Here is a 27,668-nt window from a genome sequence, read left to right on the forward strand (position 1 = left end):
TGCTGCTAACAGACAGCACACACGTGACCATGTCAGGGACAAGGTCTGGCACTTGTTTCCTCCTTGCCATTATAATCCTTTATTTTGACCAGATGAATCACAAGTCGTCATGCACAATGTATCACCCAACGTTCAGCTCTTTCCACTGGCAGCTGAACATATCTGAATGCAAAATAGAAACTTTTCTTAGAAGAGCTTAATCTATTTACGTGATGCAATGCCAAACATGTTCTCATAGAAGAGCACCATTAATATTCTGACTTAAGAAACTGGGAAGCAAAGACACATTTGACTGGAGTTGAAAATCAGAATTGATGTTTTTTTCATCTCAGATCTAGTATGTACTGCAGAAAGGTAGGACAGGTGCATTTCCTGTAGTACAACACACCTGCAAAGCAGGTGGTATTCCCACTGGGAGCAGCCATCTGTGCCAACCATTTATACAAAGCACCAGGACACTCCCACGGACACTGTCTTTTTATTCTGCACCCCAGTTGCCTCACCCTCCCTGACTGAACGAAAGACAACCCTGGCAGCTGAAAGCTTATGATGAGTGTAATGTACTGAGCTATGTAGCTTATGCTATTTTTTGAAGCTCCATTATCACTGTGAAGGCAAACATTGTTTTTAAGTGGTGTCTGATAGGATGTAAACATGTTAAAATGGGAAAAGATGGGATTTTTTTTTCAGTGGACAGAGACTATTTACTTTGACACCATGGTGCTCTGGACAAGGCTTTGTGCTATGCCAGTTTATCCACAAGGTGGCATTGGCAACTGCACAGTTACACAACTGCATTCATTTGCTGAGGAATTCTTTAATGCTCAGTTTGTGGTCCAGAATGGATCAGGAGGGTTTGTCGAAACAGGCAATGGTTATTTAATGCTTCACCATTTTAAATAATCAGGCAATTGGTGCAACTTAGAATGAACTTTAGAAAAAGGTATGCAGTCATTGTAACTAAAGATTCTCCTTGAACTGGAGTGGTTTTGCCAAGTTTGTAATTATGGCAGTGAAGAGAATTTTTGACTGTTTCTGCCACTGCTCTATTATGATCAGACATCAGGTATGATGGTACAGGGCTGATAGTCCTGCCCAGCTGAGGTGGGTGATTGTCCCACTCTGCTCCATGCTCCCCTTGAGTGAGTAGCCTCACCTTGAGTTCTGTGTGCATTTTTGGGCACAATATAAGAAAGATACAAAACTATTAGAGAGCATCCAGAGGAGGGAAACACAGATGGTAAAGCATCTTGAGGGGAAGATGTATGAGGAGCAGCTGAGGTCACTTGGGTCTGTTCAGCCTGGAGGAGACAGAGGGGAGACCTCACTGCTGTCTACAACTTCCTTGTGAGAGAAAGAGGGACAGACACTTACTCTTTTCTCTGGTGACCAGTGACACGACCTGAAGGAATGGCATGAAGCAGGGAGGTTTAGGTTGGATATTAGGAAAAGGTTCTTCCCACAGAGGGTGTTTGAACACTGGAAAAGGCTCCCAAGGAAAGTGGGCACAGCACCAAACCTGACAGAGTTCAAGAAGCTTTTGGACAATGCTCTTGGGCACATGGTGTGACTGTTGGGGTGTCCCATGCGGTGCCTGGAGTTGGGCTTTGATGATCCTTACAGGTCCCTTCCAGCTCAGGATATTCTATGATTCTAGGGGATCAGTCCTGTTTAGTTCTAAAGTGCTGACTGTTGACTATGCTATTTTTCTGGTTGGTTTGGTTTTTTGGGGGGGTAGTGGTGATTGTAATTGACATAATTTAATGTCACAGCATTAATTAAAAATCCATTTTAAAAACAGCTAAAAAAGTTAATAGAACAGATATAGAAAATGTTTACTCCCTTCACCCCAAAAAAGCAATTATGTAAGAATATTAGATTATGCTCATTCTGCTAATCTTTCAATTTGCTACTTTTTAGACCTTCTGTGAAGCTCTGAAAACAAAGTTCAGAAATCTACACAAATCAAATTACTGTGAAAAAAGTGACTCCAAAATACATATCAAGTGCTCACAGACCCCAGGCTGCTATGGCAGAATCTCATGCTTGCCATATAGGCATAGCCATTAATAAACAAAAAACCCCCACCTTTTTGCATCTAATCACATCAGTATACAAGCCTGCCTTTGCTTTTCTAATATCCTTTGGCTATTGCATCTACAAGTACGATGTAAGAAAATTTGCACTTATAAAAATTAAAGTCAATGAGAAGTTAGGTTGTTCTTGCTTCACTATTTTAAATAATCATATTCACATTGCCCAAAAATTAACTGAGGCTATCTACAGAGAGTGGACACTGAGAATACAAGATAAGCAAGTACTGTGAGTTACCAAATTGTATGTAGGAGAAATGAAATGAAGTCTTAGGGCCTGTATAATTCAGGAGGTCAAACTAGCTGATCGGGTCTTTTTTGCTTCTAGATTAAAGCAACTAAAGCACCATCCTTAATTTACAGGCACATTTCGTGTGCATCCCACTGCAAATACCATGTAATTAAGACCCAATGTAATGAGATAACATTTGCTTACCTTTGATATCTAAAACCAGCTTGGGTTTCATCTTGCTATAAATTCTGCCATCAGGACTAATATGCCAGTATTGTTTGTCTTCATTCCGCTCAAATGACAGACCAAGTTTAGAGCCAGGAGTTATAAGATTTCCAACAATTGTCAAGCAGCAATCTTCTGCCATCTGTGTCATCAGAAAGGCAACAGCAATTATTCAAAATGGCCTTACTTCTACTGTCCACTGTTTGTTTTTGTCAAATAGGATGAGATACCATCAGGTAAGAACAGAATTTAGGAATTACTTTCCCTCAAGGGATCTATTTTTGCCCCAAACTCAAGACTCATCTTTCTTTTGTTCCTATTCCTGCTGATGCTCTCCATTATATGGGAACATTAAAATAACTATGCTGTATCAGATCAAAAAGAACAATTAGCACCTGTCTCTAGCAGTGCCCAATAACTGAAGATTATATTGATATCATGGAAGTACACTGACTGTACTCTTATATGCAGTATGTTCCTGGTCATCTCTTCCAGGCTACAGCAATTGCCAGCCCAGAGAATTTTCCATGCATCCTGGTATCTTTATTGCTCATTTTCTATCCCATGTGTGAATTTATTAGTCATCACTCACCAAGAGCAGTCTAACCCTTCTACGTGAACACCCTTGTGTATTGTAACCCTTCCATACTGTGGCAAGCAGTTCCAAAACATAACCACCACTATTTTTAAAGAATATAAATTAAAAATAATTTGATATGCAACTAGTTTATTTGATGCTCTCCCCATCCCTTGATTATTTTAAAGGATGTGTTGTCTATACTATGTTTGCAGAGACTTCAAACACATCATCCCTCAAAGTGTACCCTTTGTAGACTAAAATGTCCTCGCTGTTTTGTCTCTTCCTGCCATAGAGGCTCTCCATTTCCTCTGAACATTATTTTTTTTTTAATCAATTTTAGTTTTGCATTAACCTTTTCTTACAAAGTAAAGGGCATAACTGCACAGTATCAAGTGTATTAATTTCTCAGGGTATCACAGTAACATTTGCTTCTTTGTTCTACGCTCTTTTCCTCTTTTTCTAGACACTTGTACTACTTGATTCCAAACATCTGCAAATGTCTTCTTGGTTGAAAAAAGAGCTGGCAAAAATTAAGCTCATTTTAAAAAAGTATTAAGGCTGCATTACTAAGTAACAGTTAATTTTTCTAGATAAACAGCGATTTTCAATAGATCATCATAAACTGCATCTTTTAACTACTGAATGCACTTCTGTGGCAGATTGAACACTCATCTGTCACTGTTAAAATTAATTATTTTTACAAGTACTTTTGAAAGCACTATTTCTCAAAACAGTCATACTTCTGACTATCATAACCTAGAATTAAAGAAACTTGATTTAGTTGTGAAATTCTCACTTGTATCTGAAGCATTCTCTAGTGGGACTAGGAAAACCCTCACCTTAGACTTTAGGTCTACTAGAACCACAGAACTTTACCCGTCTCCATGAAACTCACAAAGAGTAAGGAGACCTGCATTCATATCTGTTTCTGAAAAAAGAGCAGAATTACTTCCATATTTTGCTTACTGGTTATCCCACATACTTAAACCAGCCCTTCCTTGAAAACCCCAGGCACAGCTCAAAGTCACATCTCAGTCACTGAGATGACCCAAGCTTACAGGAAGGTGCAGGTTCTTCCAGTGACCTATGTCTGCCTCTGTGCAGGTAGCTACCCACCCAGGAGCCCAGTTTTCTTTGTAATATGTGGTAAAACCCAACTTTTGGGTTGTGCAAAATGGACTTAGAACCATTCAGCAGAAAGACGGCAGAGTGCTCTAAGAGTTCAGTCACTTAATATCAATGTTGCCAGCTTACACTCTGCACCTGATTGCTATACAGCACAAGCTGTGTATTTTCTGTGCACAGAAAAATTGCTTTGAGATCCAGAAAAAGGGGCAAAACCCAGGAGCATTTATCCAAAGCCATATAATACCACACTGTCTCAGTATGAAAACTTTCAGTGAGACGTCTGAAAAGCACCATCAAAAGAGAAGTCTTTTGTATGTCATATTAAAGCTTTTAGCTTACTTTGCATCATTCTGCTGTCTGCATAAATCCCTTTTACAATTGCATGTGTCCTGTAAACATGTCCGAACAATGCCTTAGCTTATTAACAGTAAGATTCTTCCCTCCAGCATAGATGACATAGTTATAAATGGCTCCTTTGAAGTTATACAATCCTATAGAAAAAGTTCACATGATTCTTTGCAGTCAAGCTGTTTAACAGTATTAAAGTAACTTCATTTTCTTTTGGCTGGCATCCCTACCTAAGACTGTTCATGCTTAAACACTATATGAACTGCACATACCTCTGCTCACCTCAATGACAATTTGCACATGATTAGTTTTATGGACTGTGAGAAAAGTAGGGCTTCATTTGGAAACTTGTACAGAGGAAGGGAAAAATGATGGATTTGACAGATACAGGGACAACCAGAAAACAAACAAAAAAAAACCCCAAATCAAAATAAAAACACCTCCCCCATCCCCTATAAAGGAGCAGGATGCCTAAATGCAGAAGAGGATATTGTCCTAGAGTGACTTTATGATGTTTGTATTTTTAGTTGTCTGTTTCCTCCCAAGTTTACCCTAAACCAGTACAAATACATTACACTAACTGTCCCACTGAAAGGTATGCATAGTTCATAATATTATCAGGAAGGGTCTGTACTTTAAAAGGTCTCCCATGCTTTGATACTTTTGCAATACTTGATCTCAAAATCTCAATTATATCAAAAAACTATCATGCAACTAGTTTGTGTCACCTGAAAATGCCAGAGTTGATTAAAAAAAACCAGAACCCACAAAACCCAACTCCCTAAAGAAAGATTACATTACAGTTGAAACAGATGAAACCTGTAAAAAAAAAGAAGATGCTGCAGTAGGAATTAAATTCATAAAGCCCTACTACTGGAAAGGAAAAGAGAAAATGCACATTGAACTCAAACCTTACCCGACACCTTAAGAATCCATCCTGATAAACCCAGATTTGATCATCTGAGTCTGTATCTTCTGCAGCCTGTATTCTGAGAAGATTCAGATTATCTAGGTTTCCATCAGCCGACATGAATTTTCCTGTTTCCTTGTTTCGAAGCCTGAAGTACACACGTTTCTGCACAAAACAAAAGAACTCTTTAACCACAATCTCAGCAGAGAACACACACTGCTCTGAGTTAACTTCAGAGCAGTTACTCTCAGTGCTGAACCCCAAACTTCCCTCTTTCTTTCTGAAAGTTTAACTTTTTTATTTGAGAATTTATTTCAGAAGCCCATAAACATGTGGACAAGACAAGCTGTGAGAACTCACCACTCTGCATGGAGAGTTTTAGGCTTTCCTATGCACTGAAATCAGCACACAGTGAAAAGCTACAATTTTTTAATTCAGAGCTGAACTAACTTCTCTCTGCTAATTCCTTCCATAGATGCTCTTAGCTTTCCTTAAGGGTGTACTTGTGTGGCCTATTGCATCTGAACACTTCTGTTCAGGCCAGCTCTCAGCAGGGCAGTCAAAATGCCTAATTCCTAATTCTGCTTAAGGCTATACAAAGACCAAGCTATGACAGCAAGCAAATGCAGTTGGTTACAGGTACAAGTAACCTATGAATTAGAAAAAGCTGTTTCTCCAAGGAAGTATGGCTCAGCAAGAACCTCAGATGTTAAAGCTCCCAGGACTGCTGCACCACTGGAAAAGATCATACGGTCTTTATTTAGAGAGCAAAATAAAGAGAGCATGACAAGAATAAATTTTGCATTAGATTTACAAATTATTCTGCCAAGTAATAAGCAGGAAGGGACTTTCCCTCTAAAATCAACACAAAATCACTACTAACTGAAGTATCTTTTTTTTACCAATTTTCCTGTTCCATAAATAATGCAGATAGTACAGACAGTATGCTAGCAACCAGTCTGGGTGCTAGTTATGAAACAACTTAAAATACTTTATATATAGGAGTTATAGCCATTATTTATTATTCCTTAATTAATCCTTACATGCTGTCTTCTGTACTTTGGTTTAAAGGATGCTTAATGAACAGTTTAAGCAGTGTAACTGCAAAGCCATGTAACATATTCAAACAGCTTTTATTACACGCAAAACTCCGGAGGGGTTTCTTTACAAAATTGCCAACGCTCAAGTTTGTCACATGCCTGTGACAAGGCTGTAATGCTGCTTTCAACTGCATATTATCTCCCCAACCCCATGACAAGATATAAATTAGTGCTTGATGAGCTCATGTCAAAGCCCACTCACCTGTAGTAAAGGTCTCAGAGAACCTATCTGACAAAAGCCACTGGCTTTATACCAATCTGGAATTTCATTTGGTGTTAACAACATCTGACGTCCCCTGTAATTACTGTGTTCATAAATTATCCATCTACGAGGAGAAAAAATAAGACAACGTTTTAACTGCTAAATTCTGCTTTGGAATCAATAACTACGTTTATTAGAAATCTGTCCCACAACATAGTAGTGTTTGGCTTTGGAAAGCCAATGACCTTCTTTGTAACAGGCGTTAAAAAATAATGAAATAACATCCTGATTTAGATCAGCCACATTGAGATGGGTACGCAGGAGTTCAAATTTTAGAATCCTATTATTTAAAAATTACAAGCTGAATGAAGGAAAGCATTTTCTTGGGAGAACCCAGCTTTTAAATACCATTTGTTTTCAGGAAGCACTGACTCCTCAAGGAGCATAGATCTATATGCTGTAAATGCTACACTGCTGCAGGTGCAGAACCAGCTGGTTTGCATATCTGAATTTGGACAGGCCTGGTTCATGGGAGAAAGAACTACTATGGATGCAGACTGGAACAAGCAAATACTGGAAACTGCAACAGGGTGAAATTCTCTTGGGTATTTTGACAGAGGTTTTATTTTATAACATCTCTCTTCTTTCCAAATACCTGCAAGGGGGGTGGGGAAGAGACAGAGCAAGAGTCCACCTAGAAAAAAACTGTTTAGCACTCCCTGACATACATTCAACTATGCTTAGAATCACACATTGAGTGTAATCTGTTAGGACTCAGCTTCTGATTCTCCATTATTGGCACAGCCAGTGAATTATCTCTGAGATTCAAAATAGGCTGCCATGCAGTGCAATTTCTGGAGTTTTCTCACAGTGATGTGCTGGGACTGTCCAGGAGCCATGGTGGTTTGAATACATGAACACTCAATATGCTCATTTTCAGGTTACCTCCTTCCTCTGACTGATTTGTCACCAGACTTCTCCATCCAGAAGCACATTCACTTTAATTCTGTTGCTTTTTCACTGCCTAGTACACATCTATCCTCAGGTATGAAATTAAGATAATTATAAATGGAGGTCTCTTAGCAAAGGAAGAGAAGATGAAACCCTCTCCAATAAGGAGGCAGCAGGGGCAAGGAAACTGTAAACCCTGTATTTCTGACACATTTCAGCAGCTGATACTGCTAAAATGCAATCAGAATTTTCATTCTTTCCAGTGATCCACAAAAAAACACCCACATATATTCACTGGACAGGAAAAACACACAATTCACAATTCCATTACCTGGGTCATGATATTGGCAAAGAAATAACTTGATGTTTGACTTCATGTAATGGAAATTGAGCATCAACTATGTTGTGGTTATGGTGAAAGATACTGAAACCTTGGGAGGCTTCAGAATACTAACATGTACCTTTTCTTACAACCTTTGTTTCAAAGTTCAGTTCAGTGTGCTAAGGAAACGCTTTGCCCAGCTTATCCAGATGGGGAAAATGGTTTGCTCAACAGATTTGCTTATTAGCTATCCACTTGAGGGCAGCCTTAAGCTACCCAACAGCATCTCTGCAGCACACACATTTGGAAATACACCTCTTCAAAAGAACACATTTAAACACAAAGCAACAGTAATATGGATCTATCATTAAAAGCCAAACAGCTCCCTCCCCCCAAACTACAAAACCGACCAAAACTGGAGCCAGTATCTTAGAGGCAGAGGTTAACAACAGGGGAAAAGAATACAAAAAGATAATTTAACAGATCTGCTGGAATCCTAGAATACAGGACAGTAGTTCTAAAAATGCTTCCAAACAGCTTTTAAACTTCATCACAGACTACTTTTTACATGATCTTCAAGGGTACATTTAGAGAACACAACTGCTTAAAAACACGTGCCAAATCTAACTGCTAGATTCTTATCCAATTCCTGAAGTTAAAGGGACTATTAGTAGGAACACCAAAAGAGGTGAGATCATGGTCTGATTGTACTTCTGTCTCCACAGCAGAGGTTAAAGGATTACCATGAAGACTTATTAAAAAACATTTTGAACTTATGACACAAATCACAAACCAAATTATTTTTTTATGACTGAGACCTAAACCAAGAGCACAGAAATTGGTTTTAAGGATGCTATTCAAGCTGATTTTTGTAACATGGCAGGAGAGAAGATGTGAGTTTCCTTGAGAGCTTTATTCAGATTCATTTCAACTCCTAGCACAGGACATGAGTCAGGGATAACATATTGTTGAGACAGGATATGAAAATGCTCTATAAGACCAAACAGCATTAATGTACTACACACATTATGATATTCTAATTTTACACTTTGTCATTCCATTACACCTGTAAAGTTGAATAAGTACTTCATTCTGAAGAATCAAAAGGCAATTTTAAACTTACATGCCACCAAGGACTTGAACTGAAGCTATTCGAGGATTGTATCCGAGGAACTGAAGATTTAAGATTTCTGTACTGAATTCGATTTTCTTTCCTTGGAAACCCATCTTTTCAAAAAGAGCTATGCAGGGCTCAGACAGCTCCTGCAAAAGGAAGATAAGTGCTTTTATAGGATGTTAGAACTCCAGATGGTGACTGTGAAGATCAGTACTCCACATACCCCTTTTATATCAGAGGTTTCTTCTTGATTGTTTAAGATCAAAAACCCTGAATGCTTCTGCTCTTCAACTCTACTTAAACTTGAAAAGTCATAGAAATCCCTTATACAAAGTACACGAGGGATCTTCTTGCATGGAATGTAAAACTTCCTTATCTTCAGGCACAAAGATCTCTGTGGCTGAGCACAATACCTTAACTATGTTTTAAAATACATTTTAATCAATGCCATATCTCTCTTCCATTGCACTAACCCCCACTCATGGGAATTTTCATACAAAGAGCTGAACAGACAGATAATATTGATTTCTACAGCCTCAGATGATGACAACCTTGTCAGAACCGCTTATCACTTATTGCATTAATTTTTAACTTTTACAGCAGGTTATGGCAACTTCAGTCTCTGACTAGACAAAAGACTCGAGATTCATACTACTGAGGTAAAATTCATGACAAGTGAAAATTGTAACATTGGAACCCTCCAAATCGCTGTGGGGAGATGATGATTCTTCCTCTCTGTCAAAATGCTTCTGGTGTCAGAGGGATTCTGCCCATGTAAAGCTCTCTGCAACACTGAATCCAATTCGAATGTCTTCTGGAAAAGGAACCTTGGACTCTTTTCCGTGGGGCAACGTATCTGTAGTGGACTGAAAATAACCTGTCATAATGAAGGCCTTCCTGTGGAAGCTGGGAGGTAGGGTTTGAAATTCCCCAGGGTAAAGTCAATTAAGCCTGAGTGTCCTGGTGTTACAGTGTACACTCACAGACAGAAATGACACTGCCACTCCCTTTCTCACCAGTCTTCCAGCCAACGACTGCATAAAACCAACGCCACAGCCAGAAGAGCTCCTTCCTTCTGGCATGTGTTCAGCGCGCTCACACATCAACCGGATCGGGAACGCCTGACATGACGCAAAGTCTCGACAGACTCCCATGCGGCCTCGGGCGTGGAAACAGGCCCTCCAAGGCAGAGCTGCTCATATATGCATGCTTCCATGTGAGTTTATTAGGCAAGACCTCCCACCTACCAATTTCTAGACTGTGCTTAAATTCCTCTTTAATCTTCCTTTAAATGTTTAAGGGCTCAGATGACAGCGCTGCATGAGCATCATCATTACCTGCGCAGCAGCACAGCTTATCACACAGCAGCTCAGCTGTGCTTCCTGATGGCACGCATGCTGCTGGGCTGTGGAAAATGCCAGGAGAGGCCTTTTCACTTTACTCCAAAATCAGAGTATGCTCAGCCCCACCATGAAGGCAACACCAGTTAGATTGTCATGCACCACCATGGGTACAGAGCCCAACAGGACCAGTCACTGTGGTGATGTCCTTGTGCCTCTGAACTCTAACCAGACTCTGAACTCTAAAAACTCATTTTACAGACTGGCACCTGCCCTCTTAAGACATGCACCTTCTCAGGTAGCAGCCTTTCAGCCTCATGCAATGTTTTAAAAATAATCTTTCAAAGAAAACAGAAATGGAAATCCTCCGATCTTCTGCTACACCTTACACTCGGCTTTTTTTTTTTTTTTTTTTTAAATTTAGCAGCAACATTGTTACATGAAACAGTGAGAAGTGCAAGTTCAGCTCATGAATTTTCTGTCAGTACTTCCCGTGTACTGCACTGTACCAAGCTGGTGTTCCTGCATATCTACACTTGGTTATTTCACAGAGTGTCTGATTAAAAAATAATTTCAGATGACTGTTCAAGTATAAACCACATTCACAGCTGTTTTTTATAGTATGCTGAGGAAGAAGAACATGTCAAATTCAAGAAGGAGAAATGTTATTTTCTATCTGCAGCACAACCATGTGGAGCATGCAAAGCAAGCATAACCAAGATATAGTGGAATCTAGCCCCCAAAACCCTTGAGCTTATAACGAGCCCTTAGATACTTTCCTAAGTTCCCTGATTTAAAAAAGCCCTTTTAGCTTTCACTTACAAGTGTATCAAATATCCCTTTAATTTCCTTTTTTTATGGTTCCTTATAAAGGGGAAGTTTAACTAGATAAACAGAGTAATATGACAGTAAAATAGCAAAGATACTTCTTGTATAGAAATGTCATGAAAAATCCTGAGGAAAGCTCTAGAAATGGCAGAAGGTGGGGAGGAATTAAGATTGGCACTGCCAAAATACAGTCCCAAATAAGTCTGACAGGTGAAACCAGGAGCTAAAATAGTAAGGTTCAAGGCTCAAAATAATGAAAAACAAACAATATAAGTAGTTAGATAGAAATTATCATTTTTTTCTATTCTGGTTTGCTAAGAAAACCAGTGAGCAAAGTAACCCATTCTCCTTCTCTGCACAGCTAGGGAGCCTCTGAAGAAGGAAGCAGCAGCACATGATTTGCAGCCAGATGCAGCTCCGCTACTGTCTGAAGTGTGATAAAATGTAGGGCTAGAACAAGTTTTACAAGTGTAAGAACTTAAAGAAGCACAGAACTGGCATTTCTGTTTTAACACAACAGTCTTTGTCACAAATCTTTTAAAAGTAAGCTGATCTTTCCAGTTTGAAACAAGCATTTTAAACCCAGGAACTACTGACATGTACAAAAAAGCTTATTTTAATTCTTGGTGATCACCCACCAAGCTTGGCTAGAAACAATTCTACTCTTTTTAATAGGACCTGTCTTCTAGACAGCCGAAGAGTTCAGAAGGCAGAGGTACTTGCTGCAGTTGTTTTCAGAGTACATCAAAATTCTCCAGAACCATGAAAGAGGATGACACATTTTAGCTCTCCTTCATCAACCGCTACACCACTAACCGGTAACCAAAATTACAGTGGAGTGCAATAAAGTTGCCAAATTCAAAGAAGAGATTCAACAGTGAACTCATCCTTTTTGAAAATGAGTACAATCTCCTCATGTTGCCATCAGTTCCTGGAATCTTGACCATATTTTGTGGAATCTTTTGATCTTAAAAGATACTTGCAGATTCCGTAAGTGATCCATCATAATGATTGGCTATAAGCTTGAGCAAACTCGTTCCTGGCCACTGATGAGTTACAAGATATGTAAATGTAGTTTAGTTTCTATCCACCACACATAACAATGCTACCTGATTTTGCCAAATAGTATTGGGTGTTGCTTTACCTTATCTAGAAGGGTGCGTTATTTTGTGATTAACTCAAATTCCACTGTCCTGATGATAACAACAGTATCTTATAATTACATGTATTCCATCCAAAGTTGCTTAACTAAGCCTGCTTTTTAAATATGCATCAAAAACAAGGTCCATGGTACAGATATTTCTTCACACTGTCCCACCAGTTTCTCAACCCATTCTAAGTGGTCCTTCTTAGCAGGAAATAGACTTGGCTCCTTAGAGAAGTTCTTTTATAAGCTGTTATTAAAAACAAGCAGTTGCTTCTGTAATGCCTTCTCCTTTAGGGAAACAGCACAGAGGTCAAGAAAACCTGACTAACTGCAGCTAGGACATTTAACTGTTACTGCACAGAAAAAAACCCAAACAAATAGACAACACCCCCCACTCCAACCCAAACCCTCCTCTGTTGTATGTGTGCCCTAGAATTTTTACTGTTGCAAAAAAAAGGGAATCTTCACTGGCCTTATGTTTACAATATTTCTAATAGGTTTTACTTACAATATTTATGATCTGTAAAGATTTTAGAACTGCTTGGGGTGAACAACCCATTGCTGTCAGATCCGGATAGATCCCTTCTTCCAACACATACTGGTTACCGGCGAATTCCTCCTCGTCATACACTATGCAGCTGCAGAAAGAAGAAGTTTCTTCTTAAGACATCTGTGCCACTAAAATGCAGACATATTATTTACAATGTTTTGTCCTGAAAGATGATAAGCAAAAGGCAAAGAATTGTTCTCTGTAAGTCCCCATATATGAAACCACCTCACGTGTTAGAAAGCTGGTTGCTTTTCTAAAACTTCTACCATTTTAGTGATTTTGCAGTATTCATTCAACATAACTTACCTGCCATCTAAAATTTTTGAAGACTTCACAGCAAATGAATCAATACATCTTGTGTTTTTTTCAAATATTTGGCAGTTACCCTTGAATTCAGGCTCTGAAAATAACTGGACCTTTAAAAAGTTATAAACATATTTAGGAAATTCATTATTCTACCTTCAGTTACATCTCTACCATTAATTCTATAATTAGATAAAAACATACTTAAAACACCCAGACTTCCTTGGTTACCTATGTTTATCACCTCTTCAGTGTTACAATCCTTGCTTAAAAGAGCAAGGTAACAATTTCAGAAAAAAATTACTTCTGGCTGTAAACCACTTAAGAGACATACAAAAGAATTAATACAACACTAACAAGTAGTTAGTCTATCTGCTGGGTAAGATGTTTAAATTCCCACAGAATGACCAGAATAGGCACACATTTATTAAGGGGCCATAAAAAGTTTTGTATTATCAATCTGCTTAACCTCCAAAATGCATACTCTTCACAGTAAATAAAAACTCTCTGCCTCTCAGAACACTAATGGTGCATAATCCTGGCAAAGGACTCAGACAGCATGCCAAGAAGCATGCTATATATTCCCAGGGTAGATGGGCTATATGTGCCCATTACAGCTATAGACATAGTCTCATGTTGGTTCTTTCTCTGCTCCAAGGATAAGAGAGGCTACATCCCCCAGAGTCTTTTGCCCTTATTAAAAAGAAAAGAATTCTAAGCAGCAAACTTGCTAATTTGGCTAGAGGATAATTAGCTGTGATCACACAGAAGTCATTCACATTACAAGATGCCTACCAGCTTTATTCACTCTTAATAGAGATAGGAGTGTAGGCAGGTACAGCATTCTCCAAAGAGGAACACGCTGACGATGGATGCAGTCTGTTGGCTGCAAGCCACTACTTCTTTGTTTCCTTAGGATAAGGTCTTCCTTAGGATAGGGTCTTAATAGGCACATAATGTAAAGATGCAAATAATTTTTCATGCACACAGCTGAAAACAGGCAGCCTTGAGATTTTTATTCCCCATAGTTTATGCATTATCCCTATGCAGGAGATTCCAGTGAAGCATGCTTCTAATCAGGAGTAGTAAACCAGGACAGCTAAGAATTGTCTCCTTAGTTTTTAGGGCCGTGGTATACTCACTATTTTGACTGAAATGAAAATAAAAATAACTTGGTACAGGGATAAACCTGAAAAGGTTCAGAATTAAGAAGGATGAAAAAAGCTGCCCATTAGCCTCACTGTCAAAACTACATATCAGTACTTGCACAAAGGAGATGATCCGATATAGAAATATATTAACTCACTGAACAGACAATTTCTCCCTGCCACTTCCTTCTCTTATGTTATTGACAAAGATGGCATTAGCTTTTAAGCACAACTCAGCAGTATTTGTGAGTGAACAACTCCCTTCAAGTGCAACCACCACTAGCAAAACTCTTAACCAAAGAAACATGTTCTAAAGGAATTAAGTCAGCTGTACCAAGAACAACAATATCTGTCCTGTGGTGCCCTCACCAAGAACAACATCACTGTTGTAGAGCCCTCACTTCAGCAACAGACTCCACGTCCTGCACCTCTGCATAGAGGGCTGTGGGCTCCAGCTCTTAAGAACAATCACTGATACCCCAAAACACCTCACTTGCTGAGCCAAGATATTGCCAGTGCCCTAAGAAAGTTCTGATGGCAATTGTGCACTAAACCCCACCTTCCTTGGGCCTTAATGTACCTCACTCAAGAGGTTTGGAAAGTAGCCTTCCTCCACCACCAGTTTTTGCTTTGTCTGACTAGTTAGCCATCTGTGCAAATACCTGAGTGTTCCACTGGACAGAGCGCCACTTCTTTATTTACATGTTACAGATACTACACAGTATGTTTCATGTGCTTGGCGAAGTATCTTACCTTGATTTTACCCCTTTCTCTTCCAACAATATCCTGCAAAAGTTTTGAGGGGAAAAAAGGGAAAAAATATTTTCAACAGTGATAAAATAACATACAGAATTTACTATTAATTATCTTTAAAGAATGTAAATAAACTGAATTTGATAGAAAAAGTAGAGTTCCAAACACTTCAGAGACACGTGCAAAACAAGTAAAAAATTAGCTCCTCACCATAACAATGGGTTGAACTGAAGATATTTTGCAATTCTTTCCTCCCCATGCCTCAATGCTGGGGTACAGCCCTTTTGCCAGTATATACTGCTCCCCTGTAAACTCAGCATTCTCGTAAGCCACCCATCTAAAAGAGAAAGGAGGGTGATTGGTAGAAGTCACACTACTTTTCCAAAATACAGATGTGTACATTCATTACTGTCTTCATGTAAGAACAAATAAAAAGTTTCTGAAGTGCCAAATTGTGATGCTGCTAAAACCCTAAACAAACCAGTGTATCTGATAGTGCAAACCCCAAGCAAATTTTACTGTCTTCTTGCACTATGTTGATACAAATCAGAGCGAATTAGCTAAAGCAAACCACAAGTTCAGACACATCATCTGCCACATATCCTAAAAGTTATCTCCAGTAAGAATGTGTCAAGATGTTTTATAATTCTATTATTTTACCGAGGTAAGTTCTTCTCAAAAAAACCCCAAAAAACCCCCCAAAAAACCAACCAACCAAAAACGCCCCAAAAAAACCCACTACAAAAAAACCCCCAAAACCAAACCAATACCATCAGACAGGTATCAGAATACAGCTTTTTTAAAAAAACACCTAACTTCAGACCAATCTGGGCAGTAAATGTAGCAATACTGACTTTTAATGTTGCCTGTAGCTGCCGCTCAGTTATGTTTAAGCAAATACACACCCCAGCAAGATGCTGAGCTGCAACAACAGGCATATAATCTAAGAGGAGACTGATCTCTGCTAGGAATCTGAGAGAGCAAGAAGAATATCCTTGGAAGTTAAGCATTAAAACCACCACAAATTTGACCAGGTCAATGTATTTAAATGCAAAGCCATTACTGTTACTACCCAGTTGGATCTCATGCTTGACAGAGGCCACAAACTCAGAGGTCTGCATCAAGTCTCCTGTCTCAGTCATATTATACCTTCTTGAAAGACTTTCAGCTTTTGAGATGATACACACTTGAAGTATTGGAAAAGCAACCAAATTATTACATATATCTCTCTGGTGTCCAATTACTTCTGCAGTACTTTAGGTCCAATCTTAAATATCTGCTATCACTTAGTCTTGCTAAGTCTACTACATTAAATAAATCTTCTGTTAAATCTTCTAACCCTGGTTCCATACTAAAAGCCCAAAGAGCACTTCCTGCATCTATCCTATCTTTGATTTTGTGATAACCTGCAGAACTTGTCTTGCCTTTCACTGCTATACTTCCCAAACTTCCTCATACTTGCACTCCTTTTTTCTGTTTGGCTGTTTTTTGAGTGCCCCTATCAGAACAGACCACAGTAGCAGCTGCATTTCGTTCATTATATTTATGCAGGAATCAGGACAATTTGCTGGTTCCTGATTCTACAAGAAAAACTTAGAGCCAACCTGCTTTGAATTTTAGCCACTGTAGTGCATAGTGAGTGTATGCTAGGTTATGCCAAAATCCACTTTCAGTAGGCTGAGAAACTTACTGAGTTTCTGCACTAACAAAAATTTCATATCATAAAGAAGTAAAATGATACAGATCTTAAAATCTGCAAGGGAAGATAACTTTCAACATCAAAATTCCCCATTAATTTTCTATGTGTGTCGATCAGTTGGATTCTACTAAGCTGCAGTTTTATTCCAAGTACAAATGCCAGAGTCTCTTCAGATAGAAGAAGTGGTATAACCTCAAACTGAAACAAAGGTGCATCAGCATGTATATGCTGAGAGTGTGAACTTTGTTTTACTTCTCCATGGCAAACACTCAAACAGTGATTCACATTTATCACTATTCACATCTCCTGGTGTGCCTCAGATATAATCAATTATTCCAACTTGTTACACACTAATTACTTACGGCATATTTCAAGGTCCATTTCAAAATCACCTCAGAGTGGTTCATCAAAGAGACATTGGAATGTACAATAAATTAAGCAGAGAGTTCAAATGTCTCAGGTGTGTCTATACCTGTATACCACATATACTAAAAGCAGTGAAAATGAGGTTTCCTTCAACAGACATACATGAGATTTTTCAATGCACAGGTGCCAGGACACAGCTGTGGTGCATGGTAGATTTACTCCATTGTGATCTACGGAAACCAGTGTTTCTGATATAAAGTAAACTGTAAGACATGTCAGCAGCCTCCTGAGAATCCCTGGATAGCAGCTGTTTAGCTTTCCCCATCTAGAAACAAACACGCCTGAATACAGAAGTAATCCACAAATCTCACTTGCACATGTTTACATTTAAATAAATGGGATTTAAATAATTAAGTGCCATTCTTCTATGCAAGTCAACCCATGGCAGTTAGACAGTTCCTAGAGTCAGGGCTTAATGGTGAAATACTTGTGCTTCTCCACTTCATTCAGAAGCCCATATAAGCTGCTGAAAATAGTAATAACATCATCAAGGACAGGCAGCTGAATTCAGTACCAGCTAAACCTGTCAGACCTCAAAATTATCCCTAGGAAGGAGCACTGCCTTAATCCACCTTCTGACTTAACAAAAAGGCCTGGAGAGCAAGACATTGCCTGCACAGCTGAGCAAGAGAGCCACATTCCAGCTGCCAGGCACAACAAAAACTGAAGTGCTGCTCCGCAGCATGGCAGCAACCATCCTGCCCCACAGGGAGTGAGCTCTCCCAGCACAACAGATTTTGTAACCCCCAGACGTACAAACCGCCTCAGTGAGGCTGAGCAACAGCTCCATCCCAGGTTGCTGGCAGGAGGGTGCTGGAGACCTTCACTCCTGGGCACCATCCATGCCCCTGAAACCACAAGTAGCGTAAAGTTTTGATTATACATTGGTAGTACTATTGCTCACAGAGAATCTTTCTCCAAAAACCTATACGTATGACATCTAGCGAGTGCAGCTCCAAACAGGGTCTCTGAAAGTACAGCCAAGAAAATAATCCAGACACGGGTAACTCACCAAAAAATCAGATTTGTTAGCCCAGGACTCACCTTGTCTAACTTTAGGAGGGAGGTCAGAAAGTTAACTGGCACTTGCAGATTTGTAACACAATTAACAGATAGGATGAGGCAATAAAATCCTATTTATAGGAAAGAGAGAAAACGGGTCCATCATACTCCTTTGTAACCACGATTCTTAGTATCCCAGGGACCTGCAAGCTTTAATTTTGTGACTCCTTGAGAGGTTTTTTCCTGAACATCAGTTCAGATATACAGAGAAGATAAACCTTTGTTTGCAGTGTTCTCCAATGGGGTAACCAGGGGTACTTGCCCTTTTCAGCTCCCAGTGGAGGTTTGTTCCTGTAATAATCCTGAAATCTCCAATTTCACTCATGTTACCTTCCTGACTGCATCTAGGTTTAATTTACTACTTTCTGGTTTCTGTATACGACCCACTCATTACCTAATTATTTCCTTAATATCACTCACTATCCATATGTACTCTAGAAGCAACTAGGGGAAAACCAGGCTGATAACATGACCGCCATAAACAGATGACTACATAAAATAAACAAAACCGGGAAAATTCTTCCAGCTAGTTCAAAAGGAATCAACTAAAAGACAAGAGCTTCTTCCGGAGTTCTGGCAAAAGTTTGGTGTGTTTATGGATAAAGAAAAAGCACATTTCAAACATGCAGTTCCTGTGATTTTGATCGCTATTAAATAAGAGCTTGAAGAAGTCTTTAAGCAGAAGGGAAATCAAAATAGTACAACAGTTGATTTTAGTACTTGCTTGAACTTGTAAAGGGTGTTACCTGTTGCTAGTAAATAGTTCCATTTTCTGCCACTTCAAATTCTGCCAGTTTGAAAGTAAAGATCAAATCCTACTTAAAAGAAGGAAGGCCCCTCCTATTTTCAGGCAGCCTGGATTGCTTTCTCCCACTCTAATAGCAGAAAAATGATTATTGAATTTTATGTTTGGCCAGTTCCAAAAAATGTTCCAGAGCAAAACATTTTCATTTTTAAAGAAGTACATTTTCATTTTTCAATAAGACAATCCTCATCTCCCTAGGATATATTTTTCAGGATGTCTTTACAATGGATTTAGTGAAGACATGAAAATATTGTTTGGAAACATGTTTAGAAACATTTATAAATTTTAATGCAGCTAGTGCTGAACTACCCCAGAATGGAATAGTCACTACCCAAATGCAGAGCTGGGCTGTCTCCAGCAATACAGTTTAGAGCTGCAGTTGAGCTCAGAACTTGTTCAGTAGTATCTGTGCACTGCAGTGTCAGGCCTTCTTTGATATACCCTTTAAATTACAGAGCAATCAAATTAATTATGTGGGAAATACAGATCATCTGTTTTCTTACTGCTCTAACTACTTACCCCAGTTACATGTAGTTAAAAAAATTGCAATGAAAGGTTGAGGGCTTCTTACATTTTTGACTTATTTTAATTAAGTGTTTTCAATATGATACCAAGAAGGTTACTTCAAAATATTGTGACAAGTTTTTATTGAATCTGTCACAGTTCACTATGTCACCATCTGCACTACAGTCTAAATAGCTCAGGAAATTGCTCAATGGATTATTCATTGCTCTATGACAGATTTCTTGGAAGGAAAGATATAAAAAAATCTTCTACCTGAACAGACTGTTAACACTTCAAATAAACCACTGTATTGCCAAACATGACTTCACACAGATCCTTCAAACTTTCTGACACATTAACATTTAGTAAGATCCCCACAAAAGCCCCAAACACTCACAACCTCTCTGGAAACAGAGGGGTTGCACAAGACTCTTAAGAGCTGAGTGCCAACCACTTGTTATGAACAATGCATCTGAATTTTTTAAATGCTTATTGCTACAAATTACATCTTTTGGAGTCTACAAGGTGAGATTACAGGAGCAGTAGCAGAGTCTGTGGGACAAGTTTTATTCATAAAGACTTCTAGCCACCTTTGCCATTGGAGTACTAAAGTCACTCTTAATTACTAGAATACTCAAACTCATGTATGATTCCCATCTCAGATGCAACAGACACATTTACTATAACAACTACATGAAGGGCATGATAGGTAACCCACAATTTGTTTCCCAACCTTCAGAGGTGACTCTTTCCCATGAATCTCTCTTGCATATTACAGAAGACAAAGGAGCACAGCAGCTTCAAAAGTCACCAGGCAGAAAAAAACCTGCTGTCACACCACATTCATATACAAATTAAAAGCATTCCTCTGGAATCCATCGAGCTTGATTCTGCAGCCTTTATCCAGACAAAACTTGCAGAGATATAGCACAGATAACACATGGAACGATTTAGGGTGTGGCTGGAAAAGGCAGAGCTTCCAGCAAGTCACCTGCATGCATACCAGGCAGGGAGACAGACTGTACATCTCATGCTTTTTTTTGGCTCTGCTACTTTAGTTAATTTTGTGTGTTTGCAGCCATGATTGCTAACACATGTCTGCATTTCCAAAATACTTTGACACGGTCTGCAAGGCTGTGAAACTCAATCTGCAGTTGATGGACTTGACTAATCAAACAGCAAAGTCTATCAGCTGATCAACTGCATGTGATGGCACTCGTGGCTCTAACAGTTGGTTTGTTAAATGGCCATGGCTAATATAGACTTTTGGGAACCATATGCTAAAAAAAATCCCAAACAAACAATAAAAACCAACGCCACAGCACTAAACCGCTGTTAACCTATAGGATTCACTGCAAAAGCAATGTTAATTTTCAAAACATTTGCTCTCCCTAATATCAAAAGGTATTAGTGAGCATAGTAAAAGTTTTCTCCATTTAAAACACAACTGAGAGAAAGAGCAAGGAATCTACCTCTGGTCATATGCAAGAAGACTGGAAACTAGTTTCAAAACTGGAAATTATTTCTGTAACGATTCTGCAGTTGAAATGCTTCATACAAATACAGCCACAAGAACAAGCTATTTCTTCCTCTCTTGATGAAGTATCATCTTAGGCTTTCATACTTTGTGTATCAGAAAGTCAACGCTTCCTGGGACCACCTTATCTTATTGTAAGAAGAAAGACAATTTACTGTACACATTCACCAAAACTTTTCACATTCTGTGGTCAAGGACAGAAAATTTTATCTGAAGACTCCACATAGAAGTCAGAGTCCTGAAAAACATCTGCAAACACTGTCTATTTCTATAAAGACCAGCATATCCAAAATGAAAGAGTGAATAAAAATATCACTTACACTCCACTTAGCACATTTATAGACTGTGTCCTCAGCCCATATCCAGTGTCTTTCAAATCAGAAATGATACCTAGCACGTTGATATTGGGACCCTTTGATCCAAAGTCTTTTTCGCTGTACATTATCATATGGGAGCTTGTGAAGTCCTGTTAAAACAAAGAGAAGCCCCATGAGGAAAAGTGCCACATGACATCCCAGAGCACTCAGGAGATACCTGCCACATGTTCCTGGAACTTACTCCGACAACTGGTCGCAGGGACTGCACCTCCTCATCGTAGCCACCCCAGTCTGTCCAATCCCGATACGCTCCTTCTTCCAGCAAGTACTGATGGCCTTCAAACCCAGGCTTCTCGTAAGCAACCCAACTAAACAACAACAACAGAGCCTGCATGTGAAAAGGGATAAGTGCCACTCCACATTTTCACGAAGCAGATACAGATATGTGATATTTATTCTTCTGCTGTGAATATTTTCAGATTTAACCTGGGTGTATACCTCAACCCAAAAATTACAAAAACAAAATAAACATGGACTGGATTTGCCCGCTGCAACTTCCAGCCTATGGAGTTACTACTTCAGTTGAAGGGTAGATACTCCTTTTACACACTTACACTCCTCCCAGTACTTTCATGGATCCCACTGATGTAAATGGAAGTCTTGTCTTGTCTTCTGATTCCTTCTCATCAAGCATAAAGATCTCTGATTCTATTTCCACATGTCTTCCTTCAAAGAAAGGCTTCTCATAAACAATTACCTGAAGTGGAAATGAGATAAAAGAAAAATTGCAGGGAGGATGATGAATTCTGACAACAGACAGTTTCTTTTGCATGGGCACAGAGAGGGAGAATGCAAAATAATGAAACCAACTAGTGGGACCTCTCTCTCCTCTACAAGAAACCTTTCCAACCAGAGATGCAACATGAGGGCTTGAGCATTCATTACCCATCTGCATTATTTGGATTGCTGTTAATACCGTCATGTATGCATGTGATGGATGCAGAAATGCAACAGAAGTTGCATTTTCACGGTGTGGTCACATAAAAAAGGACTCCCTGGTTAGCCATCAGTGACTGGTATCCAATCAAAGCATACTTATCTACCCATGTGTAGTTCATGTGCTGTAAAATAGCTTTGGACAATCAATACATACTGACTTTTACCTTTGGCTCCCCACCGAATTCAACTTTGCGACCACCCTGTTAAAAGAGAAAAAAAAAAAAAAAAGAAGAAATTAAGCTGTTCATGAGACAACTTATAGATGTCTCTAAGAGTCATCAATTCATCAATTCTCTACAAAAAGGCAGGACTAAGGTGAAAGATTCCTTAAAGAGTGCAAGTGAAAATGAAAGGCAGATTAATGGCAGAGATGGATGCAATCAAATGTTGTAAGAATTTTATAGACTAAAAATTTTGAGTTTTTTAAACAAGTTAGATTTTGTAAGTCTTGAAAAATCTAGCCATCTTAATACATTATTTATAACACATAAACGTAAGTCATGTAACTTGTAAGTAATAACAACAGTTTACCATTTTCAAGGGTCTCATGGACCTAATGTAGGCTTCCTTCTTCTCCCAGAATAATAAATTAGGATATTCACCAGGCTCCAACATTAAAGGAACTCCCTGGAAACCAGGTTCTTCATAAAGAAGCCATCTAAAAGTAGTGGAGGTGGAAGGACAAAAGCAAGACATAAAAACCCCAGAACATTTCTGAACAGTAAAGAACAAGACAATATGCTTACTTTAGGAACAAGGTCATTGTATCATTAACAAAACTTTGCTTCTTTACCAATAAAACTGCCAGCTACAAGCTAGCATACTGATAAACAACTGTGCTCCAAAGCAACCACTAATACCACATGCCTTTTGTTTGACCAGGCCAAAAAACGCAAACCGAAACAGTGAACAGTAAGAATTTAACTCTGTTTTATCTGAAGGCAACCATATTTAGACTGAAATATCACGATTTAAGGTTATTCTGTTATTTTTTAAAATAGTTTCAAAGTGCAGAACCTATTTACAAGAATTTTAAAAATCCTTACCAAACTTACATGTATTTGATGCAAAGTCTGTTCAAGAAAAAGATTCTAACCTTATGTTGTTTACTACTACATAGAAAAACCTGACAACTCCTTAGAAATCTTCCTCATGGTTTGTGTCTGCTAATAATCTACTCTGAAAAATGTAACTTTGAGAATTCTTGACAGGGGCAGCAAAAGCAGATTTTTCAAAGCTTTTTCAAAAAAAATCTTAGCCAGTCATCACTTGCAGGAAACAAAGAATCAGACTGCTGATCTCTGCATAAGGATGTCAGAGTATTTCTTCAATTTAAATGTGGTGATCTCAGAGAAGTGTAGTGTGGAGCAGTATTAAACACACAAACAGCATCACTTTTTGCAGCCAACCCTTTAATCGTGTAAGGACCATAATGTATAAATCTGGTGATATCAAAGAGATTAAAATAATCCATCACTCTGTCACGCATTAAAGGGAGATTCCAAGCTAATATAAACTGGCACAAATTGGTATAGTTCCATTGCAAACACATGGCTCCAAAAACAAGCAAGGTGCTTTGGTTTTATTACTGTCTGTAGCTGAATGTTTGATACATTGTGTGCCCTGTATTCACACCACCCAGTAAGCTCTTGGCCTGTTGCTGGTCACACGTGGTATTTCCAAGGGCTTAGCACTGCAGTAGATTCTGTTTAATGCCTTAATATCAATGATGTGGATGAGGAGATTTGAGTGCTCCCTCAGCTGTTTTGCAGATGACAAGAAGTTGGGTGGGAGTGTTGATCTGCTGAAGGGTAAAAAAGCTCTACAGAGGGATCTGGATCAATGAGCCAAGGCCAATGGGATGAGGTTCCACACAGGAAAGTGTCAGGTCACAGCATCCCCAAGCAGTGCTCCAGGACTGGGGAAGAGTGGCTGAAAAGCTGCTTGGCAGAAAAAGACCGGGGGTGCTGGTCAACAGCAGTCACACGTAAGCCAGCTATGCCCGCGTGGCCAAGAAGGCCAGTGGCATGCTGGCCTGTATCAACGCTGCAGCCAGCAGGAGCAGGGCACTGGCTGTCTCCCTGTACATGCACTGATGATGCCACACCTCAAATCCTGTGTTTTGGGATCAGTTTCAGGCCCCTCACTACATGAAAGACATTGAGGGGCTGAAGGGGACAATGGAGCTGGTGAAAGGTCTGGAGTATAATTCTAGTAAGAGTGGCTGAGGGAGCTGGAGGTGTTTCAGCCTGGAAAGAATGAGACCCTGGGGAGACCTCACTGCTCTTTACAACTGCCTTGAAAGGAGGTTGTAGCCAGGTAGCTAGTGAGTGAACAAGAGGAAGTGGCCTCAAGCTGCACCTGTGGAGGTTTAGACTGGATATTAGGAAAAAATCATTCACTGAAAGAGTTGTCAGTCACTGGAACAGGCTGCTCAGGGGAGTGGTGGAGTCACAATCCCTGTAGGTATTTAAAAAATGTGCAGTAGTGATGCTTAGGGACATAGTTTAGTGGTGGACTTGGCAGTGTTGGGTTAATGATTGGACTCGATGTTTTTATAAGGCCTTTTCCAACCTAGAGGATTCTATGACTAACTTCACTACAAGAGCTGACACACATGGAAGAACAAGGAGAGAGTACAGTCAGAAGATAAAGGTGCGTTGACTCATTTTTGTTGGCAGCTTTTAACAAACAGCAATTAAGCATGAACACTGGGAAACTTTAAGATGATACAACCACACCCACATGGCAAGGTGACTCAGAATCAGCTCACCTGCCAATACAGTGAACTATGTCATGCCTGTAAACTAAAGGCAAAAAAATCCCCTAACCCTGCAACATGCAAAAAAGCAGCAGCCATCTGCTGAATTTCTCATGGAAGTAACTTCTTTCTACACTAGGCTAATGAACAGATATCCAAGACAGTTGGAAAAAAAATATAGTTCACTTCCTAGTGAAAATATTAGTCTGCTTTCCTTCAGGGATACAAATGCAAGAGAGAGAGATTAAGACAGCAAGAGTTTACATGGATTTAGTAAAACAATGCTGTTACACTAATGCAAAATAAAGACAACTCAGATGTGCACAGGCTCTGCCTCCTTTCAAAAAAAGATTGTAATTTTACTGGTCACAGGCAGCTTTTAAGTAAGACAGAAATAAAGTGGAGACATAGATGAAGTGAATTAACAATCAACCTCAAATAACATATCTGATTTCATTACTCTTGTGAGACATGTCATTTGGATTGAGGTTGCAGTTCACCAGAAATAACTTCCTGTCAGAGAATCAACTACTTGAACATCTTCAAACTTGCCTATATACCAAAATGCTTCATTTTTTTTCACAAATCAAGGTGTAAATATCTACTCAGATAAAATACCCTTTGCCTAACAACGAAAATGTTCATATATCATGTGGCAGATTTGAAACATCTTTGCAGTGGTGTATGTAACACCTGCCTTAGCTGGGCAGTTTTTGCTAGTTAGACTATTTGCGGCAAGGCAAGTGCTATCAGTGCCCAAGCAGGAGAGCTAACAACCAAGGTCTGTACACCATGTAAGAGGTTCTGCAGGATGACTAGAAATGGCTCCAGTCTCACTTTTTCTGAAAGAAGCCTCTCTCTTCTGGATACTTTTCCCAGTACTACTTTGAAGCATGTTTTCCATAACGATTTACAAGTTTCTTTATTAAACCAAGAAAACAAATATTGATACAGAACCTGGATTACTCCTTAGAGGTCTCCTTTCTCATAAAAGCTTGTTTGGTTCACAATATTACCATCCTAACTCAGATGGCCAGATAATTTCAGGTGACATAACATATTTGTATTAAAAATCACCATAAAATCCCAAATGAAAATGCACTGTGAAGTACAAGAATGTCATGCATGGACTCTCTAAAGCACTAAGTCTCAGTTTATAACAGAAGGACTTCAAAACTTTTCTTCTTTTAGAAGGATGATTTCAAGTTTAGAAGAAAGTAAGTGGGAAACGTGGTCTTATTATAGCAGTTCATTCCCCACCCTCACTTATGGTAAGTTTACCTGAATGAGAAAAAGCAAGCGAGGCAAACTCTTATTCTTGGCTACAAATATGGAAGGGTTATTCAGTATTTACTACACACAAGCAGAAGAAAATCTAGCTCTAACAAAGCATTCTAGGTCAGACTCCCCGAGAGTGAAGCGTTACAGTGATGCACTAACACTACTGTCAACAAATACTGACAAAATATAGGACTAGAATAAATACAGCCTGCTCGCAAGTCTGACAGGTGTAACCAATGGTTTAAACCAAATTCCTTTCATTGCACTACACATTCATACAGAGCCACATACTTACATGCCCCAATGTACTTTAATAGAACAAGTCTTCTGAGTGGTTCCAAACACCCCTGTTTCTTCAGTGTCATCAAAAAAGGAAGTCACGATTCCTAACCCTTCAGGCTCTGTATACAAATCAATTCGGCAAACCCTGTAATCCTGAAAAATGAAGATCCCCCATCATCACTTGATCTGTGCTGTGAGTTCTGTAATTACTGTGCATAACTAAATCAGTTTTGAAACACCTGTTTATTTTAAATTGTTTCCCCCCTTGTCAATTACTACTGCTATTAGATGCCTATAATAAAAGTATAGCTAAGCCAGTTTGCCTGTCTCTGAACCAAGACAGTCAGTCGATCTCTAATCAGTATTTACATTGTTTACTTTCTGCCATCTAGGCAGGAATGCATCTTCTTTCATCAGTTAACATCTCCTCTAGCAAATTAAATCCTAAGATAACACCAAACAAGCCATCCTTGAAGAGAACTGCAACTTAAACAAGAATTGTAGTTACAAGCAATATATATTCCTCTTTCCTTTCCTAGTCAAATAACTTTATAGCTTGTGCTTGTTTTGGCAACTGTAACTACTTAATGGTAGTTTAAAAGTGCGTGTAGAAAGGCTGATCCATCACGTGTGAAACTCGCTGGTAAGTTTGTCCATGCAAGGCAAACCAAAGTTTGGTGTTTGACACTGAAGTTTGTATTGAGTGCACATTTGGTTT

At 39.1% G+C, this 27,668-nt stretch overlaps 1 protein-coding gene across 5 annotated transcripts in view; it reads right to left on the reverse strand.

Moving 5' to 3' along the window:
• The window catches only part of CRYBG1 (crystallin beta-gamma domain containing 1), a 44,906-nt gene that overhangs the window by 2,224 nt on the left and 15,014 nt on the right, over positions 1 to 27,668 (reverse strand). For 3 of the 5 annotated variants that reach the window (XR_005700282.2, XM_040060549.2, XM_058420073.1), the window contains exons 8-21: positions 26,964 to 27,103; positions 23,158 to 23,284; positions 22,791 to 22,826; positions 22,242 to 22,384; positions 21,869 to 21,995; positions 21,631 to 21,776; positions 15,488 to 15,614; positions 15,278 to 15,310; positions 13,380 to 13,489; positions 13,032 to 13,161; positions 9,215 to 9,354; positions 6,819 to 6,942; positions 5,523 to 5,681; positions 2,530 to 2,692 (exon numbers count right to left, since the gene is read on the reverse strand). Coding sequence is in view for 2 of the 5 variants with exons in the window: in XM_040060549.2 (XP_039916483.1) it covers positions 2,530 to 2,692; positions 5,523 to 5,681; positions 6,819 to 6,942; positions 9,215 to 9,354; positions 13,032 to 13,161; positions 13,380 to 13,489; positions 15,278 to 15,310; positions 15,488 to 15,614; positions 21,631 to 21,776; positions 21,869 to 21,995; positions 22,242 to 22,384; positions 22,791 to 22,826; positions 23,158 to 23,284; positions 26,964 to 27,103 (1,705 nt within the window). In the remaining 3 variants the exon portion in view is untranslated. Of the gene's footprint in view, positions 1 to 2,529; positions 2,693 to 4,597; positions 4,750 to 5,522; positions 5,682 to 6,818; positions 6,943 to 9,214; positions 9,355 to 13,031; positions 13,162 to 13,379; positions 13,490 to 15,277; positions 15,311 to 15,487; positions 15,615 to 21,630; positions 21,777 to 21,868; positions 21,996 to 22,241; positions 22,385 to 22,790; positions 22,827 to 23,157; positions 23,285 to 26,963; positions 27,104 to 27,668 lie in introns of those variants that run through there. The other 2 variants (XR_009207717.1, XR_005700283.2) reach the window with 2 other exon arrangements.

This window comes from Hirundo rustica, chromosome 3, assembly GCF_015227805.2.
Source record: "Hirundo rustica isolate bHirRus1 chromosome 3, bHirRus1.pri.v3, whole genome shotgun sequence".
NCBI classification, from domain to species: Eukaryota; Metazoa; Chordata; class Aves; order Passeriformes; family Hirundinidae; genus Hirundo; species Hirundo rustica.